The sequence below is a fragment of the Thalia democratica genome, chromosome 4 (assembly GCF_965202585.1).
Source record: "Thalia democratica chromosome 4, ktThaDemo2.hap1.1, whole genome shotgun sequence".
In the NCBI taxonomy this organism is placed as follows: domain Eukaryota; kingdom Metazoa; phylum Chordata; class Thaliacea; order Salpida; family Salpidae; genus Thalia; species Thalia democratica.
In genome coordinates this window covers 16,149,594-16,173,395 of record NC_139168.1, presented here as the reverse complement: position 1 = coordinate 16,173,395, position 23,802 = coordinate 16,149,594, and the positions used below count along the sequence as shown (strand labels likewise).

The 23,802-nt window shown below is 25.4% G+C and overlaps 1 protein-coding gene across 1 annotated transcript; it reads left to right on the top strand.

The window, feature by feature from the left end:
- Positions 1 to 11,629: 11,629 nt before the first annotated feature.
- LOC145833988 (immediate early response 3-interacting protein 1-like) lies at positions 11,630 to 19,009 on the top strand. The gene is made up of 2 exons (XM_082941285.1): positions 11,630 to 11,748; positions 18,094 to 19,009. Exons 1-2 carry the CDS (start codon positions 11,644 to 11,646, stop codon positions 18,229 to 18,231), a joined length of 243 nt encoding a protein of 80 aa, XP_082797411.1. The 5' UTR covers positions 11,630 to 11,643; the 3' UTR covers positions 18,232 to 19,009.
- The last annotated feature ends 4,793 nt before the right edge of the window (positions 19,010 to 23,802 follow it).

Below are 23,802 nucleotides of genomic sequence, written 5' to 3'. Positions count from 1 at the left end.
TGTGCAACAATAGCAGATGTAAGTTATATTGTTTTAATATTAGTTTTTGTTCACTGTTTTACAATCTTTATTTATCTTTACGTTCTTTTTTATACAGAGATATGTTATAGGTTAATATACTAAAAAAGTAAATTTTATTTAGAGAAACTATGTGTGGAGCAGAAAAAGTTCTTTTGTTTTAGCAAGTGTGGCTTATATAAACAAAAAGAAGTTTAGTTTAGCCCAGGAAGACTTCAAAACTTTAAAGCCTGGAAATAAAGCTAATTTAGAAGTTATCAAGTTTCTGTTAGGATACAAGTGCTTTCCATGTTAGTTAATATTTAGAGTATAAATTTTGACAATGTACTAAGTAAGCATTACGCCTAGATGTATAAAGTTTTTTTTTATATAAATCAAATTATTATATGATTTTTTAGCGGAAAGTGTTTGCTGTTACAACGATTTTGACGTAATGTCAGGTTCAGCATTAATGAACTTAGATCAAAGAACTGCTGAAAGCCTTGTAGAAGGAAAATTTTGTATTTTTTTCATAGAAGCTCAGCAACCTAAATTAATAGTGAGTTAGTATGTTTTTTTTAAATTATATTTTATACAATATATTCTTTTTTACAGTTTGTAAACAAGATCAAAAATGTCTGGATGTATCTCAATCCTTTTTACAAAGAAAACTATAATGAACAACTTGAAGAACGTGTTGAAGAGCTAACATGTTCTGTTGAATTAAAATTCCAACCAATTAGTCATAATTTCCTCAAACAAAGCCAAAGAAATAATTAGTATTTAGTTTTGTTCGATGTAAGTTGCGATTTAATTTAATAACTAAAAAAATTAAACAGTATTTGAAAAAAAAAAATTAGTTTGCAGAAAAACTTATTCAAAATTTGAATAATGAGATTAGTAGTTTGAAGTTAGAAGGGGATGAACAGCTACTAAGTAAAAGAAAACTTATTGCAGATGAAATATTGTTAATTGGAGGTTAGTATACATACTAAAGGTAAATTAGTCTTTTCTAAAATAAAAGTTTTATAGCGTATATAATCTTTGTTATTCAGGTCCGCCAAATGTCGGTCCAGACCTAGACTATTGCTTTGGTTGCGGTAATGAAGACTTCGAAACAAAAAAACAAAAAGTTTTTGTGGGTAAGTTCAACTTAAGGTTACAAATAACAATCATTAAAGATTTAAATAAAGTTTTTATTTATAAAATACGTAAACAATTTTTTTAAAGATTCAGTGCGGAATTGAGAAGTGCCGACGGTAGTTCCACTTGAAATGTGCCGGACTAAGAACCAAACCAGCAAAAGGGTTTAATTATAGCTGCTTAATGTGTCAAAATTTATGATTGTTTCAGTTTATGAATTTCGTTGTTTCGTTGCTACTATTTAAAGTTAAAATTAACGACAAGTTACTTTTAAATTTTATTTTTATCTACTGCTTTTACATTATTAATCGTTTGCTAAAGATCCTTTGCTTTAAATTTACTTAAGTGTTTATTTATTTGCAAAAATAAAATGCTAAATAAAAGTTTTAACCACTATTTGTATTTGTATTCTTAACTTATAATACTATTAATATTAATTTAATAATAGACTCTATAATAATATTATTTGCTTTAAAAGTACTCCTGCATTACCAAAAAAATGCAAACAGTTTATTTTAAGGCCATAATCTTTTATCAAAAAGGTGTTTTTAGGGTAAAATTATGTTTATTATGAAAATACTTCTTAAAACTTTTATTCTATTTTTAAAATATTTTTTTAGTTAAGTTGAATGTTTCTTATAATTAGCCTTAAGAACTCAGTTATAACTTATTAAAGTATTTCTATTTGTTTTAAAGCTTTGAATTAAGATTTAAACAACAATTTAGTAAAACTTTCCTTGCTTTTATTAACATTAAAAACATATATTTGCAATTAGTGTTTGTATAGTTCAGCAATAGAAGTAAATATAATAAACCTGCTATCAGCCGAATTCAGCAATGCGTATTGTGCGTAGAGTGGTAAAACAATAACAAAAGCTATAAAACAAAAAACTGCAGTAAAACCAGTTATATATAGTATATTTTTTTCTCTATCTTTAAGTCTTTTGTGTATAGTAGACTTCAATTTAACGCAGTCGTCTGCAAGCAACTGCCCTAATCAGTTTTTAAGTTATTTGTTGTTGTTGATCGTGCAGTGAAGTTCATTGTTTATTTTCGATGGCATGAAACATCTCAACTTGTTGACGATGGCCGAAATACAGTGACCTCTCGCTTATTTACGCACATTGTGTCCACAGAAAAAGTGCGTAAATATATGAGAGATCGTAAAGAAACGAGAGGTACCAATTATACTCACTAAAATGGCTGTTTTCAATAATGCTTCTAGTTAAAAGCAAACTGGGCACTTTCCCATTTTTAACAATTTGTTTACTTTATTTATAAATGTAAAAACAACAGATAAAACTATACATATATAAAAAAAAGGATTTGAATTTCTATAAAACAGTAATACGAACAGAAACAATTTTACTATTTTAATAATAAGTAGAAATTATCTTTATCTTTATTTATATGTGACATTTATACTTTATTCTACTTAGCAAATTCAATTTATAATTAATCATTTCTTTACAATTATAAAATGGTATTTATTAATATATGATGCAAAATAGCTGTATTATTTCTTTGTGTTTTAAACTCTCATTATTTCATTATACTTTCATAATAAAAAACAGTCATGTTTTTTTAAGAATTTTGATTTAATCTCTTATTGTTTACAAAATTTCTGATATACTGAGGTATAAATAAATGTTTATTAGTTGTTGGTGTGTTAGCATTCATAAACATATTTTAATTTAAAAATATACATTAAACCTAATTTGTACAATATTAATAAAAAATTAAAAATTTTATTTTCTGAATTTTATAGAATTCTGAAATGCGTAACTAAACGAGAGTGCGTAACGTCACGAGTGCGTAAAGATCCAAGAGGACTTTACCCACAAACGGTCGCTCCAGTTCTTCGTACTAAAGCCCGCTTGGTAAGATCACAACAGCGGTTTGTGAGTTAAGGTTTGTGAGTTAAATATATTTTTATAATAAAAATGTGAACAATGAGCCTTGATAATTGTCAGCACTTAAAATCATGTAAAAAAGTTGGTTGTCAAGGATTTGAGTATGTGAATAAAATCATTCAAAAAAGTTGCAAAATTTTTCATTTTTGAGGCTGGAAGTTTTAAGGCTGAAAAGACTTTGGTTTGCTCTTTTTACAAAAACAACCACGAAAAATACAATATAAAGTTTCATAATAACATAAAAAGGGGAGAAATTGTAGAAATGCAGCAAAAAAAATATATATATATCTCATCTCTAAATATAATAATAAGGATAAACATGAGTATAAAACAAAAACTATAAATTATACTGTACTTTAAGAATATCTGTAAATTTTCTTAGTATGTGCTTAATTTTCTTTAAAGAAAAAATATGTATATATAAAGTAGTTTTAGTATATAATAATGCTCAATTATGATTGCTAATTCTCACAACTATAATTGTTGTAAAAACTTAAGGCAATGTAAGTATCTACCTAAGAATAAATAATACTTTTTAATGTATAAGTATATTTTGAAGATAACTCAACAAATATCTAATAAACTTTACATAAAAACAACTTAACAAATATCTAATAAACTCGTAAAAACAAGTTTCAAAGTAAAATACAGGGTTGCCACACACTCAGGGAATTCAGGGAATTTTCAAGTTGTAGAAAATCTCAAGGAACTCAGGGAATTTTGATTCTCTTTTAAAACTCAGGGAAACTCAGTGCAGTTTTAATTTTTTCTTAAAAATTTTAAAATTTTAAGAAAATTTCAGGGAAATTATTTTCTTGATGTAGAATGAGATTTAGTTAATACAGTTTCAATATTTTGTTCAAAAATGTTAATTTTATTCATTTTTAAGTGCTTATTTAGAAATTTTTTAACCTTGCGACAAGTTCTTCAATATTCTCAGAGTTAACATGGTATTTTTTTAATAAATAATTTAAGGTTTTGAAAAAAACTCAGGGAAGTTTAAGGTTACTTATGGAAGTTTTTGGTCACTCAGGGAAGATTTTTTGACTCAAATAGTGGCAACCCTGAAAATATAACTTATTCAGTAAACTTGACAATGGATCAAGAAATTTTTTTATGGTTATATAGTTAAAAAAGAGATAATAAATCACTATAAAAAATACTTGATACACTATCAAATAATACTGTACATACTTGAAAACATTTATTGTATAACATTATTTACTTGTATAGTGGACTCATCAGCTGTTTTTTTCTAAACAATAATACTAATAATCTAACAAGTGAATAAATTTCAAATTATTAAAGATAGTTGAATACTATATTGTACCTCTGTAAAAACAAACTCAGTTTATCTAACTCATAAATCAATATTAGAATTTAGTTAAGTAAAATAAAAGCTAAGCAAACCTTTTTTTATAGCCACATAGTCAATGGAAACAAAACAGTAACACTAAATCCCAAATTAAAAAAAAAACATAACCAAGCCAATATTGCCCACACCCAGTCAAACCACCATCAATTGGCCAAAGAATACATTACAAATATACCAATACCAAAAATTTATCTTATTTGTTAAAAAATAGAAAAAAATAATTTTACATTCTACCTGATTGATTTTTAAGTAAAACAATTTTTAGTCCTGATTGGAAAGCTCCAAGGTAGCTCTCATCTTTTAGTTTTCTTGGAATTTCCTCCCATACTTTACATCCAAGATAGGATAAGGTTTTAAAACCATAAATACTATTTACTCTAGGGATATAATAATTTGTCTGTAAAAATCTTGTTGAATGATTGTGAATTTTATTTATCTTTTAAAGTAAGGCTTAAAGTTAATTGGCAAAGTATCTCTTTTAAACTTATGCATAAACACTCCTAACTCATGCTTAAACATATTTTCAACATTTAATATTTTCTTTTCTATTTTTATACTGTTAACACTTTCATGCCAACCTTTAAAATGAATACATCTTAATGCTCTATTTATGAGTTTATCAATTTCAGAAATTTTAGTTTTACTCGCCCTTCCCCAACACAACAGACCATATCTTATATGACTCATCAGAAGTGAGTTAAAGATGTAATACAAAGAATTTAGATTTAAAAAGTACCTAGTTTTGTATAAAGTACCTATTGTCTTCAATAACTTAGTTTTTACTGCTTCAATATGGTCATACCAATTGAGGTTACTATCAATTGTAACACCGAGATACTTATAATTTTCTACTTTTAATATAGACAAATTACCTATTTTTATGTCTAAATTTGTGTCTTTCCATACTACTGTTTTACAAGAGTGAAAGAGCATGTACCTAGTTTTATTTACATTAAGTTTAAGCCTGTTGTTGAATAACCATTTCAATACATTTTCCAACTGTGAATTTAAGTATATATTGTCTTGTTGATAGGTTTTTTCTTTAAGGTAGTGTATAACAGGGTGTCATCTGCAAAGTTCAAAATTTTTAGAGTTGTATTGTTTTGTAAATTGCTTATATTGATAATATTTCTTGTTTAATTACAAATAAATTAAACAAATTTATTGATATAAATTTGTGTTATTTGAATACTTTCTTACACTCCTGACCTAGTCATTTTCGTTTGTTTTTAAAGTTTTTTTTTTTAATTCTGTTTAGCAAAATATTTAATGTTTTACTTATAGAGTCTCAATTGTTAACATTGACTTGGTATTAACAGAATTTGTCTGTTTTGTAGTTTTTTTTGTTAATTATAAAATTTAGTAGTATATAGAATGGTTATTTTACAAGGAAACTTAAAATTTGATTACAAAAAAAAGTCTTGGAATTTTAACAAAATTATGGAAGTCTTTAGTGGACTGATAGGAAATTACTCTAAGTCAACTTTGTAAGATTGAAACCTATGGTGTACACATGCAAAAATAAAATTGAAAAACTTCTACATTTAAATAATCTAATCTAGATTAGATACAGAATTGCCACACTATCAGGATAACCAATTAGTTGATTTAGATGCAATATTTTGTTGACCACACTTGCTGTTTATCAATTTTTAAAAGTTTAAGAAAACTGTTTTAAATATTTGAAAAAGGTCATGATGACTCAGTACAGTTTAAGATTACTCATGATAAATTTTTTTAATTAAAGAGAATTAACCGTGATAAGAAAAAAACTATTTTATAGATTAAAAAATTGAGTTTTTTCATTGAAATTTTCTAAGAAGTGTTATGCTTTGGCAAAAAGTCTTTGGCATGACGTTTAAAGGTAGTACAGTGCTTATTTAATTATCCAGACACGTTGGGCATGATTTTTCTCTAAACATGTCCGGATAACCAAAATTCTGGATATGTACAAAAAAACAATTTTTTCATATAGTAATATAACTGCTGAATATAAAACCATGCATAATAAAATTGTTATAGTAAAAACAAATACATAGTAATTGTGAGTAATATATAAAAAAATGATAAACAGAAAAAGCTGAATTTTAGGTTAATTAAATATATTTTTTCTAAGGTAAAAAACATCTGACTTACTAACCCTCTACAACAATATACGTTTTTTGCAGGTCAAGCAAGTAAAATTCATCATTTGCAATTCCACCTGCCTTAACTATGAATAAAAAAAAAAGATTATTTTTTGTTTAAGAGAAAATAGAAATTTAACTTATCTTTGAAAACAAAAAATAATGTAAACCTATTTCTCCAAGTAAAATAACATTTTAAACAAAGAAAATAAAAACAGACATAAAGAAAAATATTAACTAAGTTTAAAGCCAATTTAATGGAAACATTTCACTTCTAACAAACTAGTTTTTATTGTATGTTTTGCTAAAATAAGAAAGAGTAGACGTATGTTTAATAGTTTTTTTACGTTTTTCAGCTGAAAACTTACAATTTTAAAAAATTGCTTAAAATGTTTTTACAGCAAGAAAGCTTAAATATTTGTATCATACAAAATGTTAGTGTTTAATATTAAAAACATTTTGAATTTTCTTCTAAACAAAACTGTGTGGATAAGTGAGCGTCCAGATAAGTGAAGTCCGGATAAGTGAATAAGCACTGTAGTTAAGGGCGTAGGGGGGGTAAACACCTTTTTTTGGTTTTTGATCTTATTTTATATAGTTTTTACTAAGCTAAAAAATGCTTTTTAGGATTTTAAATTTTAAATAGTTTTTGAAATATAGCCAGCCGGTCAAAGTTGGAGCCAACAATAGGTTCCTTATGGGAGGCGCAAACTAAAACAAAAAAACAAAACGGCAAAAATAGACCATTTCACTAAAAATCTATCTTCTCCTACGTTTTTTGAGATAACTACCTCAAACTTTAAGGAAATGTTCCTTAATATATTTAGAAAATTCTGTCGGAAGGAAGTAAAAAAAAAATAAAAATTTTATATAAAAAATAAACAAAAAAAAAACGGTTTTTTTTTGTTTTTTTGTATAAAATTTTTAATTTTTTTAAATTCTGTTCTGACAGAATTTTCTAAATACTGCAAGGAACATCTCCTAAAAATTTGAAGTAGTTATCTCAAAAAACGTGGGAGGAGATAGATTTTTAGTGATTTCTAGTTATTTGCCTTTTTAGTTTGTGCCTCCCATAAGGATCCTACTGTTGCCTCCGACTTTGACCGGCTATATCTCAAAAATTATTTTGATATTTTTAAACCGGTAAAATGCATCTTGTAGCTTAGTAAAAACTATATAAAAAAGATCAAAAACCAAAAAAGGGTGTTTACCCCCCCCCTATGCCCTTAAAAGGTATTACCCGTGGTGTAGACTTAATAAGCAATAGATTTTTTGTGTACCAGGTCCAAGAACCAAATATTTCGAGTCCTCTGTCAGTTCTTTTTGTTGTTTAATAAACAAAACTGAGTTATTATTTAGTTCGACACTACTACCCTCAAAACGAGTATGATTTAAATATGGTTAGAGGGAAACTTTTGCACCAAGATCACTTTTGCACAACTAAATTTTTGCATGTGTTGACCTTTTTTTAATTTTTATAGTTTTTATATATTATATGTTTTATTACTTTAAATTTTTTGTTTATTTTATTTTTACTATCACACTGTTAACCTTACCCTTTGGTCAGTAACAGTTTTTTTTTATTTTTTGTAATAAAATTTTTATTTTTCTTGTTTTATAAGTTAGTATTAGTTTTTTTACTACTACCACTGTTACCCCTTACCCTTTGTAGCTTTATATATTTTTAAATTTATATTTATTTACATAGTTTTTTTTCAAATGTTTAAACATAAGTGACCAGTAATTACACAAGAAGTCATAAAAGACACACAATTTAAATAAAAGTAGATATATTTCAAGTAATTCTCGTCAGTAGATTACAAAGCTAAAAGAGATAAGATTTCACAAACTTATATAGTAACAATGTAATCAAGAGGTAAATAAAAAAACAAAAGCAATTAGCAACAATTAAAATCATTTAAGTTTACTTAGTTTTAATTGATCTACAGTAAAACTAAACATAAATAAAATGAAAACAACACTTATAAAGTATTATAAAAATAAAGAAACAGTATAGTCAAAATATTTTTGCCTATATAAAACAGGTTTCTCTAATAAAATACAAATGGATTCGTTTCAAATTTAATCAAATCGAAAACATTACTACAAGTTTTAATAATTTTAAATCTTTTTATGTTATAACTGTTTGCAAAAGTTAAGTTATTAACCAAATGTTCTTCAATTGTTGAATGTTTAGATGCATTTAAAACCTTGACCGGTATATCATCTTTCTTATGAAAAGGGAATACTATTTACACTCTTTGGTACCTGCTCTTTTATCTTCTACCTTACATGTTTTGTTGTTAATCCAATAAAGCTTGCTTTACAACAGCAGCTGTATTAGTAAATTGCAATAACTTTTCTTGATTAGTTTATGATTACTTGGTTACTATATAAGTTTGTAAAATCTTGTCTTTTGTTAGCTTTGTGCTCTACTGATGAGAACTGCTCAAAACATATCTAGTTTTATTGAAATTGTGTGTCTTGTATAACTTGTAGTATAATTATTATTTTAATAATAATTTAAATTGTTTATTTTCATTTTTACTATCACTGTTTTTACTACACATTTTTTAACTTTTCAGTCTTTGTTAGTAAATTTTATTTCATTTTGTTTTTTTATTAATTTATTTTTTAGATTATTTTATTGTTTTTGTCTTTCTGTTTTTTTCACTCTTCTACTAAAATGACCCTTTGTGCAAAAGTGTCTTTGTGCATATTTGACCAGTTCCCCATTAACATGGTGTATTGGTTTATTTTAACTGCACATCAATTATTGTACATATCTGCTTGAGTTGGTTCTGCAGACTGTTACTTAAAACCAGTTGTTTGTATGCAAAAAGAATATTCAGGTATGTTTTGTGTGCCTGCCCTGACCACAACAAACCAACTTAAAAAAAAATAATCTGCTTAAACTAAATGATGTTTATAAAATGCAAGTTTGTAAGTTAATTGGTAATACTTTGACAGTATTTGATGTAGAGTACAATAGAATTACACTTGCTAGTTCTATTCATTCACACAATACAAGGTTTTCAAAGAAATTAAATTACTTAACTGAAAAACCTAGAACAAGACTTGACCTAAACTGCTTTAGGTATATGGGTATATAGTTTTGGTCATATGTCCCAATTTTTTTCTAATTTAAAAAAAGACAGTTTTAAATATAGTGGTATATATATTTTATTAAATCACTAAAAATTAGAGTGTCTTTTATGTATGTTTTTATGTACTGAATTTGATGCATGTTATATGTATACCAAGTTAGGCTTGGTAAAATTATTTTGTGATTGTCTGGTTAATGAAAGAGTGATTGTTATAGATTATTGAAATTAATTAAATTTTTTGTTAATAAATAATCTTTCTTTTTGTTACAATGTTAGATTTTAAGATGCTTAATTTTTTTTCAAGTCACTTGTTTCTAAGAAATAATATGTTAATTCAATTTATTTTTTTTAAATGTTAATTTATAAACACAAATACTATAATTTTTTTCAACTTTCAGTAGTTTGATATTTTCTAAATTTTTAAGGAACTAAATATTTATAATTATTAACTGGTTTATTTAAATTTGCAACAGCAGATTGTGAGTGGCAGTGATCATACAATTGTACTGCTGATGTATTTTTGTTGCAGGTTAGCAGATACTTGCTTGGGAGTTTAGTTTATGATTTTCCACTTTTTGTTGTTTTTTATGTTGAGATTTACCCTTGTGAGTATTTGCCAAATGATGTATCCATATAAGGTTTTTTTTCAGTTAAAATTGATAGTTTGATTTTATACTTTTGGTTTTAATTTAAAAGGGATCGGTAGAATTACAGTGATGTAAGTACTCGATTAAACTTTAAATAAAAGTTTTTATAAGGTCTACTATAGAAAAAAAACAAAATTTAATTTATTATATAACACATCTACAGTAACATTACAGGTTCTTTTTAATAATTTAATTCTCCTTATTATTTTCATAAATTTAGTCTTCAACTAAAAATAGATAAAAAATTTGTACCTCTAACAAAACCTGTAATACCTTTTTCAAATAGTGGTCACCCTGAGTTTAGTTTCATCATCAATAATAGTCAATTAATTGAGTTTGTGTCTTTAATTCTTTGTACTAATAAAGTTGAAGTATATTTTTTTCAGAAGATAAGGACCTCAATAAAAGTTTAATAACATTTATTTATTTATTGCAGTTTAATTATTATGTGAGCTTAATTTTTTAAGGAATACTTGTGAATATCTATTTCAAATTACTATGAATTTTAATATATGTGATTTCGTTTTTAATTTTCTTGTTTTTAAGCAAGTTTTTATTTTATTTGATTAAATCATTTAAAGTTTTAAGACTACAATAGGTTCCTTATGGGATACACAAAGGCAAATAACTAGAAATAACTAAAGATCGATCTCCTCCTATGTTTTTTGAGATAACTACCTCAAACTTCAGGGAAATGTTACTTGTAATATTTAGAAAATTCAGTTTCAGTCACAACAAAATTTAAAAAAATTTAAATAAAAATTTAAGACAAAAAAAAATTTTTTTTTGCTTATTTTTCTGATAATTGTTTTTCAATTTAACAGAACTTTCTAAATATTACAAGGAGCATTTTCTAAAAGTTTGAGGAAATTGTCTCAAAAAACGTAGGAGAAGATAGACTTTTAGTGAAGTAGCTTTTTTTTGCAGTTCTAGTTTGCTTTGCACCTTTCATAATAAAACTATTGTTGCCTCTGACTATGACCAGCTATATCTTAAAAATTATTTTGAGTTTATTTTAATCTGTTAAAATCATCTTGTAGCTTAGTAAATACTATATAAAATAAGATCGAATTGTGAAAAAAGTGATCTACCCCATTCCTATGCCCTTAAAAACATATGCATGTAAAAACTAATATAAAAGTATTTCTGCAATATACAAATAGTTTTTTAAAGTACTTAATGTGAGTAAAACACTAGGTCTTTTAATTCAATCTTAGTTGTTACTAACTAGTATGATACTTCAAGTATTACTGTTGGTACATATAAACTTAAATTTAAATATTTTATCACATTGAGTTTAAATACTAGTTGTTTTTTTAGAGTTAAATATAAACTATGGGGCTTTATGGACTGCTTGAAGCTTGCATTCTTTTTGTTAATTCATTGGCCATTCTACATGAGGAAAGGTTTTTGCAAAAAGTTGGCTGGGGCTCTGATCAGGTAAATTTATTTTTTCATATTTCTTTGTTTCATTTGATATTGAAAAAATGTTTATAATAACTATTAGTTTTACTCTTCCCTAGTTTTTACTTTACAGTTTTTAACAAATATTTTATGAAAAAGGGCCTCTTTATTTTCTTAGTTTATATATACTCTAATATTATTTTTGTATGCAACTTTAGTACTTCTTTTATCTGTTCATATATTTTTCTCTATCCTTTGTAATTTTGAACTTAAATTACGGTAAGGTTATATAAATAAACTAGATATATAATAATTCAGATTATTGAAATTTAGGATTTAAGATTGTTTAAAGTTTAGATATATACCAAAAATATCAGTAAAGACAACTATGGTAATAAAAATTTTGCTAAAGAATTAGTTTATTATAATAAAATTTTTATATGTCATACATTTTATAAGATCTTAATTCTTTTATAAATTTAAGCTTTAAAGTTAAATCCTTTTTGTCATTTAAAAAGTTTGAGTTAAAATTTAAAAAATAAGAGGTTTCCTAGCTAGTTATACACAAAGTATTTTAGATATAATACATTATTTTACATCTAAATTTTATAAATATGTTTTTTAGCTGTTTTTGATATTTCTCCACAAATTATTTATTTTCTAAATCAATTACACCATTTTATAGCTAAGAAAAGCTACAAAAATAAAAATTAACATATAAATTTTAATTAAATCAAAATTAATTTTAAATAATAAAATTTTTAGTTGAGTAATTTTTCATCTTAAAACAACTTTAATCATGTTGTATTCATATAATTCAAAAACTTTTAAATAAAAATTAAGATTTAATCAATATAAAACAAAACGTCTTATTAAAGTTTTATAAATTATATTTTTTCTTTTAATCTTCCAAGTTGTTTTCAAGTCAAGGAATTTTCGTAAACTTTAAATGTTTAACTTTTAAAATTGCCAGTGTATGTACTTAGTTGAAGTTGTAGCCTTAACCTTGGTTTTATACCACTTATTTATTTCCTTGTGCTCCTCAAAATCATTATTGAGTTCTTTATTTTGTCAATTTATTTTTACGTTTATATTCATTATAAATTCGCCCTTTTATATTTTAGTATTTTGTTTAGTAATTTTTTTTCTTGTTTATATGGCTGGAAAGCCTTTCCTTCAAACGTGGTCCTTTTTTAGATAACCTGGCCATTTTCTCAACAAAAAGACTACAGACCAGGGTTTCCCAAAATTAGTGAAGTTATACTTATGGAACATAAGGGCCAAAAAGTAAATGCTAAATAAATATGAAAGGTGCAATATCTAAAAAAAGTTTTTTTTTATTGAAAAGTGTATGATTATGAAAATGAGTCTGGGAAATCTAGTCATAAGCCTTTCATAAGGGGTTCAGAGCTGATTTTTAGTTTAAAACTTTTTAATGTTCAAAATTTAAAAAATTGAAGTTACCTTGAATGAGTTATTAGGTCTTTAATAAACAGTTGGTTCAGTAAAAAATTTCGAGGTAAAAGTATAGTAAGTAATCTTTATATTCAAATTTTACGTATAAAATTGTGACTTTGAAGTATTTCTTATTACCTTGCATGACAGTTCAAATTCCAACATTTTAAATTCTGAGTCAACTTGAATTACATTTTTAATAACTTTTAATATTTTATTTTTAATGTTCTTAACTAAGTTTTTTAGACTTATGATGTTTTTTTAAATTTCAAATTATTTTTTCAAATATAATAAAAATAAGTTAATGCATAACAGATATATAAAACACTCTCCCAAGTTTTTCTGTGATAGTTTAATACGTATTTCACTACTTTTTGTCAGAACCTAACAGTAGAACAAATTTAAAATTATGAATGGTTTTTAAACAAAAGCACAAAAAGTTAAAACTAACAAAGTAATTAGTGCAATAAATGAACAGTGTAAAATAATAAATAATTGAACTCAAATACTACTAACGGAAAAAAATGATAATTTAACTAAATAAAGACACTTTGTAATCAAATTCCTATTGTTTGCACAATTCTGGTTTCTCTAAAAATATGGAGATAGCCTCCAACTTAACGAAATCAAATACACTATTGCAATGATGGATTATTCTAAATCTGTATATGTCATATTTACTAGCATAATCTCTATTATTTACTAGATGTTCTGCAACTGAAGATATTTTTGCTGCCTTTTTTGTAGCCGTTGTCTTATTTTCAGATTCTTTTTCTATGAATTTCAACACATAAGCAAGTAGATGTTCTTTTATCCTGGTTTTTAAGTGCCTCGAAGTTTGACCGATATAGCTTCATTCACAGAAGCAATTAATTTTGTACACTAAACAAATTTTGTCTTGGTCTGGTATCGGATCCTTCATCTGCACTTTTTGATAAAGATTTTGAAAGAAATATAACTTTTAGACACACTTGATTGTAAGATAATTTTGTTAAATTTTTACTTTGCTCTCAAATACACGTGGTTTTTATCCAATATAAGGTAATTTAAAATTGCTGGGAACTTCTCCGGTTCGGATATCTTAGATTGATTTAGGTTATTGTGATGTGATTTTATAACCCTCTTAATAAACCTGGTGGGTATCCATTTTTTATAAAAATTTCTTTTTTTCTCTCAACCTCTAAATAAAATAACTTTTTAGAACAGATTTTGTATGCTCTATGGTAAAGTGTTTTGATTAGGTTTACTTTTCGTTTCTCACTACAAAAAGATTGGTAGTGTAAGTATTGCCCAGTGAAAGTTGTTTTTCTATAGACATTCGTTAAGAAGCTTGATTTATCTTTTATTATCAATATATCTAAAAATTGCAGTTGGTTGTTCTCTTCTACTTCTCTTGTGAAAAAAAATCTTTTCATGTAAAGAGTTTAATTTTTAACAAACAGCTTCGTTTTCACTTTCTGTTTTGGGTATAAACAATCGTCAACGTATCTAATGTAGACAACCTGTGAAGACAGATCGTCAGCAATTTTGGGTTCTAAATATCCGATAAAAATATTAGCAAGAGTTTGGATTTTGGTAACTTAGTAATTTGAAAATAAATTAATAAGTTAACAAAATCTCACTATTTATAATATTTATAAGATTTTCATATAATGATTTGTTTTTCTTTTTTTACTATCATAGTTTTATACCTTCTGCTGCATTTTTTTTGTTGAATGTTAGTTATTTTAAAATATAGTTCCCTATTTTTTTTTACAAATCTTAGACGTTGTATTACGAAATACAGCCAAGTTTTAAAATCTCAGTAAAAGACTTGTTTATGAACCTCAAACTATCAAACTTTCAGAATAACTTTCAACAACAGAAAAACTGACATTTCGACCTTAAATAGCTTTTATGAAACAGTTGTACTGTCTTTTTTTAGTTCTTTAGTTTGTAATAAACTACCACAAAGCCCCCTTTAAAGTAAAGCCTTTGTGAAGGTTTCCAAAAGGTAGTTATGCACAAAGTATTTTAGATATAATATATTATTTTACATCTAAATTTTATAAATATGTTTTTTAGCTGTTGTTGATATTTATCCAAAAATTATTTATTTTCTAAATCAATTACACCATTTTATAGCTAAGAAAAGCTACGAAAATAAAAATTAACTTATAAATTTTAATTAAATCAAAAATAGTGTTAAATAGTAAAATTTTTAGTTGAGTAATTTTTAATCTTAAAACAAGTTTTATCATGTTGTATTCATATATTTCAAAAACTTAAAAAAAAAAGATTTAATCAATATGAAACAAAACTCTTATTAAAGTTATATAAATTATATTTTTTTCTTTTAATCTTCCAAGTTGTTTTCAAGTCAAGGAAGTTTTTGTAAACTTTTAATGTTTAACTTTTAAAACTGCCAGTGTATGTACTTAGTTGAATTTTTAGCCTTAACCTTGGTTTTATATCACTTATTTATTTCCTTGTGCTCCTCAAAATCATTATTGAGTTCTTTATTTTGTCAATTTATTTTTACGTTTATTTCATTATAAATTTTCCCTTTTATATTTTAGTATTTTGTTTAGTAATTTTTTTCTTGTTTATATGACTGGAAAGCCTTTCCTTCAAATGTGGTCCTATTTTAGATAACCTGGCCCTTTTCTCAAAAAGACTACAGACCAGGGTTTCCAAAATTAGTGAAGTTGCCCATATGGAACATAAGGGCGAAAAGTAAATGGTTAAATAAATATGAAAGGTGCAATATCTAAAAGAAGTAATTTTTTAATTTTTGAAAAGTGTATGATTATGAAAACGAGTCTGGGAAATATTGTAATAAGCCTTTGTCATAGGGGCTCAGAGCTGATTTATAGTTTAAAACTTTTTATTGTTCAAAATTTAAAAAATTGAAGTTACACTGAATGAGTTATTCAGTCTAGTAGAAGAATTCCAGGTAATAAAAGTATAGTTAGTAATCTTTATATTCAAATTTTTCATATACAATTGTGACTTTGAAGTACTTCTTTTTACTTTGCATGACAGTTAAAATTCCAACATTTTAAATTTTGATAGTTCTGAGTCAACTTGATATACATTTTTAATAATTTTTAATATTATATTTATAATGATCTTAACAAAGTTTTTTAGACTTATGATGTTTTTCTAAATTTCAAATTATTTTTTAAAATATAACAAAAATAAATTAAATGCATAACAGATATATAAAACATTCTCCCAAGTTTTTCTGTGATAGTTTAATACTTATTTTACTACTTTTTGTCAGAACCTAACAGTAGAACAAATTTGAAATTATGAATTGTTTTCAATTCAATAAATAAACAGTGTAAAGTAATAAATAGTTAAACTCAAATACTACTAACGGAAAAAAAGGATAATTTAACTAAGTAAAGACACTTTGTAATCGAATTCCTATTGTTTGCACAATTCTGGTTTCTCTAAAAATATAAAGATAGCCTCCAACTTAACGAAATCAAATACACTATTGCAGTGATGGATTATTCTAAATCTAGATATGTCATATTTCCTAGCACAATCTCTATTATTTACTAGATTTTCTGCAACTGAAGATATTTTTGCTGCCTTTTTTTGTTGCCGTTGTCTTATTTTCAGGTTCTTTTTCTATGAACTTCAACACATAAGCAGGTAGATGTCCTTTTATCCTGGTTTTTAAGTGCCTCGAAGTTTGACCGATATAGCTTCATTCACAGAAGCAATTAATTTTGTACACTAAACAAATTTTGTCTTGGTCTGGTATCGGATCCTTCATCTGCACTTTTAATAAATATTTTGAAAGAAATATAACTCTTGGACACACTTGACTGTAAGATAATTTTGTTAAATTTTTTACTTTGCTCTCAAATACACGTGGTTTTTATCCAATATAAGGTAATTTAAAATTGCTGGGAACTTCTCCGGTTCGGATATCTTAGATTGATTTAGGTTATTGTGATGTGATTTTATAACCCTCTTAATAAATCTGGTGGGTATCCATTTTTTATAAAAATTTCTTTTATTCTCTCAACCTCTAAATAAAATAATTCTTTAGAACAGATTTTGTATGCTCTATGGTAGAGTGTTTTGATTAGGTTTACTTTTCGTTTCTTACTACAAAAAGATTGGTAGTGTAAGTATTGCCCAGTGAAAGTTGTTTTTCTATAGACATTCGTTAAGAAGCTTGATTTATCTTTTATTATCAATATATCTAAAAATTGCAGTTGGTTGTTCTCTTCTACTTCTCTTGTGAAAGAAATCTTTTCATGTAAAGAGTTTAATTTTTGACAAACAGCTTCGTTTTCACTTTCTGTTTTGGGTATCGCTAACAATCGTCAACGTATCTAATATAGACAACCTGTTTAGACAGATCGTCAGCAATTTTGGATTCTAAATATCCGACAAAAATATTAGCAAGAGTTTACATTTTGGTAACTTAGTAATTTGAAAATAAATTATTATGTTACCAAAATCTCACTATTTATAATGTTTATAAGATTTTAATATAATGATTTGTTTTTCTTTTTTACTATCGTAGTTTTATACCTTCTGCTGCATTTTTTTGTTGAATGTTAGTTATTTTAAAATATAATTCACTATTTTTTTTTTACAAATCTTGAGACGTCGTATTACGAAATACTTAAGCCAAGTTTGAAAATCTCAATAAAAGACTTGTTTATGAACCTCAAACTATCCAACTTTCAGAATAACTTTCAACGTCAGAAAAACTGACATTTCGACCTTAAATAGCTTGTATGAAACAGTTGTACTGTCTTTTTTTATTTCTTTTATTTGTAATAAACCATCACAAAGCCCCTTTAAATAGAAGCTTTTGTGAAGGTTGATTGAGATTAACTAATTATATCCTTTTTTCCATTTATATTTATTAATATTTTAATACATTTAATAAATGATTTATCTTTTTCTGAACAGAACACGGGAGGGTTCGGGGAAGAACCGGGTGTGAAACAGCAAATAATAAATTTGGTGAAAGCTGTAAGGACAGTGATGAGAATTCCGCTGATTTTCTTCAATGTTTTCACCGTATTCTGCCTACTCTTGTTCGGTTGAATGATTTTGTTGAAACATTTTATTTTGTTGAACTTTCGTTGTTACTCATGCCTGCATGTAAGTTTTTGGATTTTTAAAGATAAAATTTCAGCAAAGTCTTTATTTATTAGGTAGAATAATTAGTTGATATACTACGTTTTCATGTTAAATATTTTCATATCTAGTTGCCAATTTATTTTTGAATTTACCCGTGCCAAAATATAGAGTTTTTTTTATTTAACTAAATGTTTAAACATGTCCCGGTAAGATTTTCATTGCTTTATTATTTCTGTTAGATATTCAAATTTCTGTTTTAAATGTTTTTATGTTTGATTGCAAATCAATTATTTTTTAAAATTACCCACATGCTTATTTGTTAGTTAAAGAAAATCTTTTTTATTTGTTTTTTTTTTTGCACATGTTGTTTTGCACATGTATGTGAAGAGCAGTAATTTTTGTTTAAACGATAAATTTTGCTTTATAAAATTTTCAAGATGAATGATCCTAAATCTACTCAGTGTATTGTTGGTTTCTGTTTGATAAATGTTTTGTTTGTTAAAAAAAAAACTGTATGTAGTAAGTTTTGCTCATGCATTTAAAATATTGCGAAGTATTAAATTTTTGTTTAAAAACTTTTACCTAACTACCTTGATACCATATTACCCGTGCTCATGGTTGTCTTTTTACTGAAAACTGTCAATGATTTTCTTTATTTTAATACTATGTAAAAATATTGCTACGGTATAGAGTTTTAGTAGTTAATTTTTGGTAGTTGCTAGTATTTTCAATATTAGAATGTCCATGCTTGAGTTAATTTTTTTTTTTTTAATTTTGCCTTCTTTTGTTAGAATGAGTTTCAAAAATTTCAGGAATTTGTTTTGTTATACTTGTGCAGAACTTTTTATTTTGTTTTTGATGTATTCAAGAAAGAATTGGTTATGTATTTAAAACATTTATAAAAATATATGTAAAGCTTTTGCACCAGTATAACTGTTTTTCAATTTTACTTTTTACAATGTCTTTCTTTAAATTTGTTTATAGCTGTTGACTAACACATCTAATATACTAAATGTCTATATACATTCTAAAAAAAAATTATTTAATAAATTCAATTTACACCGGTGCCTATCTTAAATATAAAAAAAAAACAATATAGTTATCACCAACTGTTTACAAAAATTTGTTAAATACGTTTCAAACTACTCTAATCAATATTAAGTAATTAAAATGTAAGCATTATAAATTTTCACAAAAAGAAATTTATCTGTGGCAAAAACATTTATTGTTTTTTTATTTATTTATTTGAGTATTGTTATTTTTAAAGTTTTTAAAGATCTAGTTTTTTTATCAACTATTTAAAGTTCATTAAACCAATCAAATTATTTTTTATTGTAGTTTTACTTTTTCGCAATGTCAAACAATTTTTTTAGACCTGAGTATTTGAACTGTTACATAATTTAGAAATATAATTATTATATATAAAAATTATTTAAGTTTTTATAGTATCAAGTTTACCAAAATTACAATTAAAAACTCACTATTAACCTGTTTTAATCAAGCTAACCAGCCTAAAAGGTAAATAAATTTAATTAAAGCATATCTGTGTATGCTAGATAATTATATATATACATAATGTGTGATTATTAATATAAAAGCAAAATGTATATAATATGACCACTACTTAAATAAAATATTATGACTGTTATAGTTGGTTTGAATCCTAATAATTAAAGTTTCAAACTCATTATTACAATCGCCCCTCTTTAAAAAAAAATATCTTGTGTAAGTTTTGAATCTCCCTTCAATTACTCCTTAGAAATTTTTATCCTTTCATTACAGACTCCAGAATATCTTGTGTAAATCAGTTACCGCCCTTTGCCTGAAATTTCAAAATTTTCTCCTTACTGGTTATTTCCCTTTAACTTATTAGACCGCTCCATTTAAAATTCCTGTTTTGAACATCTTTTTATGCTTTAACTTTTATTTTTGCAATTTTCTATAAATAATGTTCACTATAATCCGATGATGCTTAAATGATTATTTCAATTCATAAACATAATGGTTGCGAATTTAAGCATCAATAATATGTTTATGGAAAAGTTTGTGAAATTTTGTAATTGTGTCATAAAGTTCTTGATATTTTTACAAAAGGTATTTAATTAAAAAATAATAATCTAGAGTATATCACTATAAAAGAGTAGAACTAGGTTAAGATTAATAATTTGTTTCAATTGAAATTAGTTGAGGAGTACTTTTTTGTTAATGCGTGTGTAAAGTGGATGGTTAGTTTATTAAAAGTAATTTTACAAACTTCGACTTGTTAAGTTTTATCGCTGATAAGATTTTTTATGCAAAATATCAATTATATAAAAAATGTATTGCAAAGTGTCACAATCATTATGTAATGCACCCGTATAGATACTGCTATCTGTTGGTATCTTCACTTAAATTACTTTTGTTATGAATTAATATTCATTAAACAAGTAACACTTTTGTTAACAGTAAGCGTAGTGTTAAGCTTGTATTTGTAAAGTCCTTGTTGTTGATTTTTCAAAATTTTAAATTGTCAACTGTTAAAATGTTTTAGCTCAACAAGGTTAACGTAATGACTGAGAGGTCTTGTAGTATTTGCAACATATTTTTTATTTTTTTAGCTCATAAAACTTCAAGCTCAGTAGCCAGTCTTAGAGTTTTCAAACTTACAGATTTATTACTCTACAGTTTCTTACAGGTTTTTAAATTTTCACTCTTAACGACTATAAATTGAAAACAAAGATGATTGACTTGGCTCAAGTTTCTTTTTATTAAGATATTCCGTACTAATCAATTTTAAATAATTTATTTTAGTGGTAGATTTTGGTATTGTATGTGTAACACCAAAAAAACCTGGTATTTTGAAAAAAAATTGGAATTCTGACAAAATGCACTAAAAACTTGAAATTTTTAACAATTTTTAAATGTTTAGTAGTAAAATTTCGATTTGATAAAAAAAAGTATTGTTTAGATAATTTTTTATTTAAAAACACATTTAAAGAAGCTTTAAGATATTTCTTCAATGTCGTTATACTATTTAACACAGGTTTTACCTTCAAACTTAGTTTTTAACTGAAAATAGACCCTAAAATGTGTAGTTTTAAAGACCTAGAAGAAATTTTAAGAACCTGGAGAAAATTTGCCAAAAATGTTTGGTAACCCTGAGTAATACAAACTAAAGTATTAAGAAACAATTTTAAGGCGATTTCTAATATTTATATTTTCAAAAATTGACCGTTAAATTTTAAGTTTTTAGGTATAAACTACTGATATTATCTGGTTCTTATTAAGTAATTTTAGTTTTATTCTACATAGTTTACCACACTTTTAATACATATTTAAATAATCTATCAATCCAAAAGTAAAAATACTCGGAATCAGATATACTTTTACGAGTGCGTAATTTTAACCCGTACTATAATACTACTTAAAAATGAAATGCACAAAACTAAATAACAAAAAATATTTTTTATGAACAATGTTTGGTTGTTTAGTCAGTAATTTTCAAAGTTGAAACAATTTGAAGATGGTAGTCACATAATTATATAAGTATGGAGTAAAAAAATACAGAAATGAACTTTAAAAATATACTTATATATTAAAACTGACCATAGGTCAAGTTTTTCATTTTGAACCATAAAAACTGTTCAAATATTCTTGATAGATTTTAAGTTCTAATTTGGTTTTCGACTTTTTATTTGCTCTTTTAATGTGCTTTTATTTTGATATTTTGCACATAGTATAATACTGTAGTATAAAAAAATATTTTGTTGTATTTTTTAGATTAAGGAAAACTATTGTACGATTTCCCAAGTAACTGGGATCGCGAAAATTTACTTTTGATATGAGCCTCCTGCAAAAACTTTTGCTGTCAAGTTAGGATGGTTGACTTAATAAGTCACCATTATAATACTAGATATTAGAAATAAAAATATTGTTTATGAAGTCTTAAGTAAGTTTGGATAATTAAAATTTCAATAAACTTGATTTAACCGGATCCTGATTTGTAAAACGGATTCGAATCTTAATTTGAAAGAGATCCGGTTCTTGACTTGAGGTTTCGGTAGATCATAAATTTTAATCAACAGCTTTCACTTATTGACTAAAAAGTTATAAGGTTTCAACGGTTTTTCGTATTTTTCATTCAAAGACTAATTGTTGTAAGCATTATATAAAAAATTTCCAAACTTGCTATTTTTAAGAACTTTTCAGTGTTCTTAAACTATAAACCTATCCTCAAGACATTTAAACTATCTTCTTGTTACTAATTTAACGTAAAAGGTTCTTTCTTGTCTATTTTTCGTTTTAACAGCTAAAAAGAAAATATGTTAATGAGTCACTGCTACTTAATTAGTAAAAAAAAATTCCATTAAGGGAGCTCAAATGGTGCTTTTGTTTTAAAGTTAACCATATATAGTAGTACAATTATAGTCAGTTTTTTTTTCATTTTAATTTGTCAGATTTAACTTTTTAAACTGTTTTCTAATACGAATAGGAGTTTTTTTTTTTAATGTCCGTGTGTTGTCTGTTTTTATATCTGTTGAAGGAATTGTGTATTTTATTAATTAATCAATGCGGTTTTATTAAGTTTACTATAATGCGGTTTTATTATTGAAAAGTATTTATTTTTGTCGCTCACTTATGTACTTTCAATTAATAGTGCTATAAGTTTACCTTGGGTATAGTTTCAGATTTAAATATATTAGAAACATAAAGCGATTTTATTTTACGTAAAACGAGTAGAAACTAACATACATGTACATTACATCCCATATATCCTTCATATATTTAATTTGTTATGTTTTATTATTTACTATTTTATTTCATACGCTGTATGTACTTAATGATGCCTTTTTGTATAAAAACACAAGTTCATTTTATTTATCTCTATATTTTTTAGTTTTAAAGTGTAGCGACACTAACGCTTGATAAGTTAAAACTTAGTCTACAAATCTGGGTTGTTTTTACAAAAGTTTAAAAATTATAATAACAGTTAACATAGTTTGTTGGTTTTATATATTTCATACTTAAATTATTTTGTAAATTGTAATTATTTGTTTTTTATCTTTAACGCTTAATGCTAAACTATTTCATATAACAACATTTTGAATGCAGACTTTATCTTAAATCGCATTAAAAAAAAAATCTATGCAAATAATTAAATATATATTAAGGTTTTTTAAAACTGTTTTATACCTTTTTCGTGTACTTTCTTATCAATACAAAAAAATCAAAAATAAAATCGAAATCATTGTAGCTTTAGCAGCATACAAATGAGAAACGTGTTGAATTAAAAAAAATTATACAGTTACCAACAACCTTTCGATAAACATTTAAGTCGCAACTCTAAATACTCATTACGACTTATTTTTCAATTACCTAAGACAAATAAATAAACTAGTTTAAAACAAAAATTCAAACCAAAGTTGCAACCAGAAACCTAGCAGCTTTAAAGCAGATTTGCTTATACAGAAGCGTCACGTTACTAGCTTTGTGACACCTACTGTTTTGTAACAGCAGGATATGCAAAAGCTTTGTGGCAACTACGCTCAAAATATA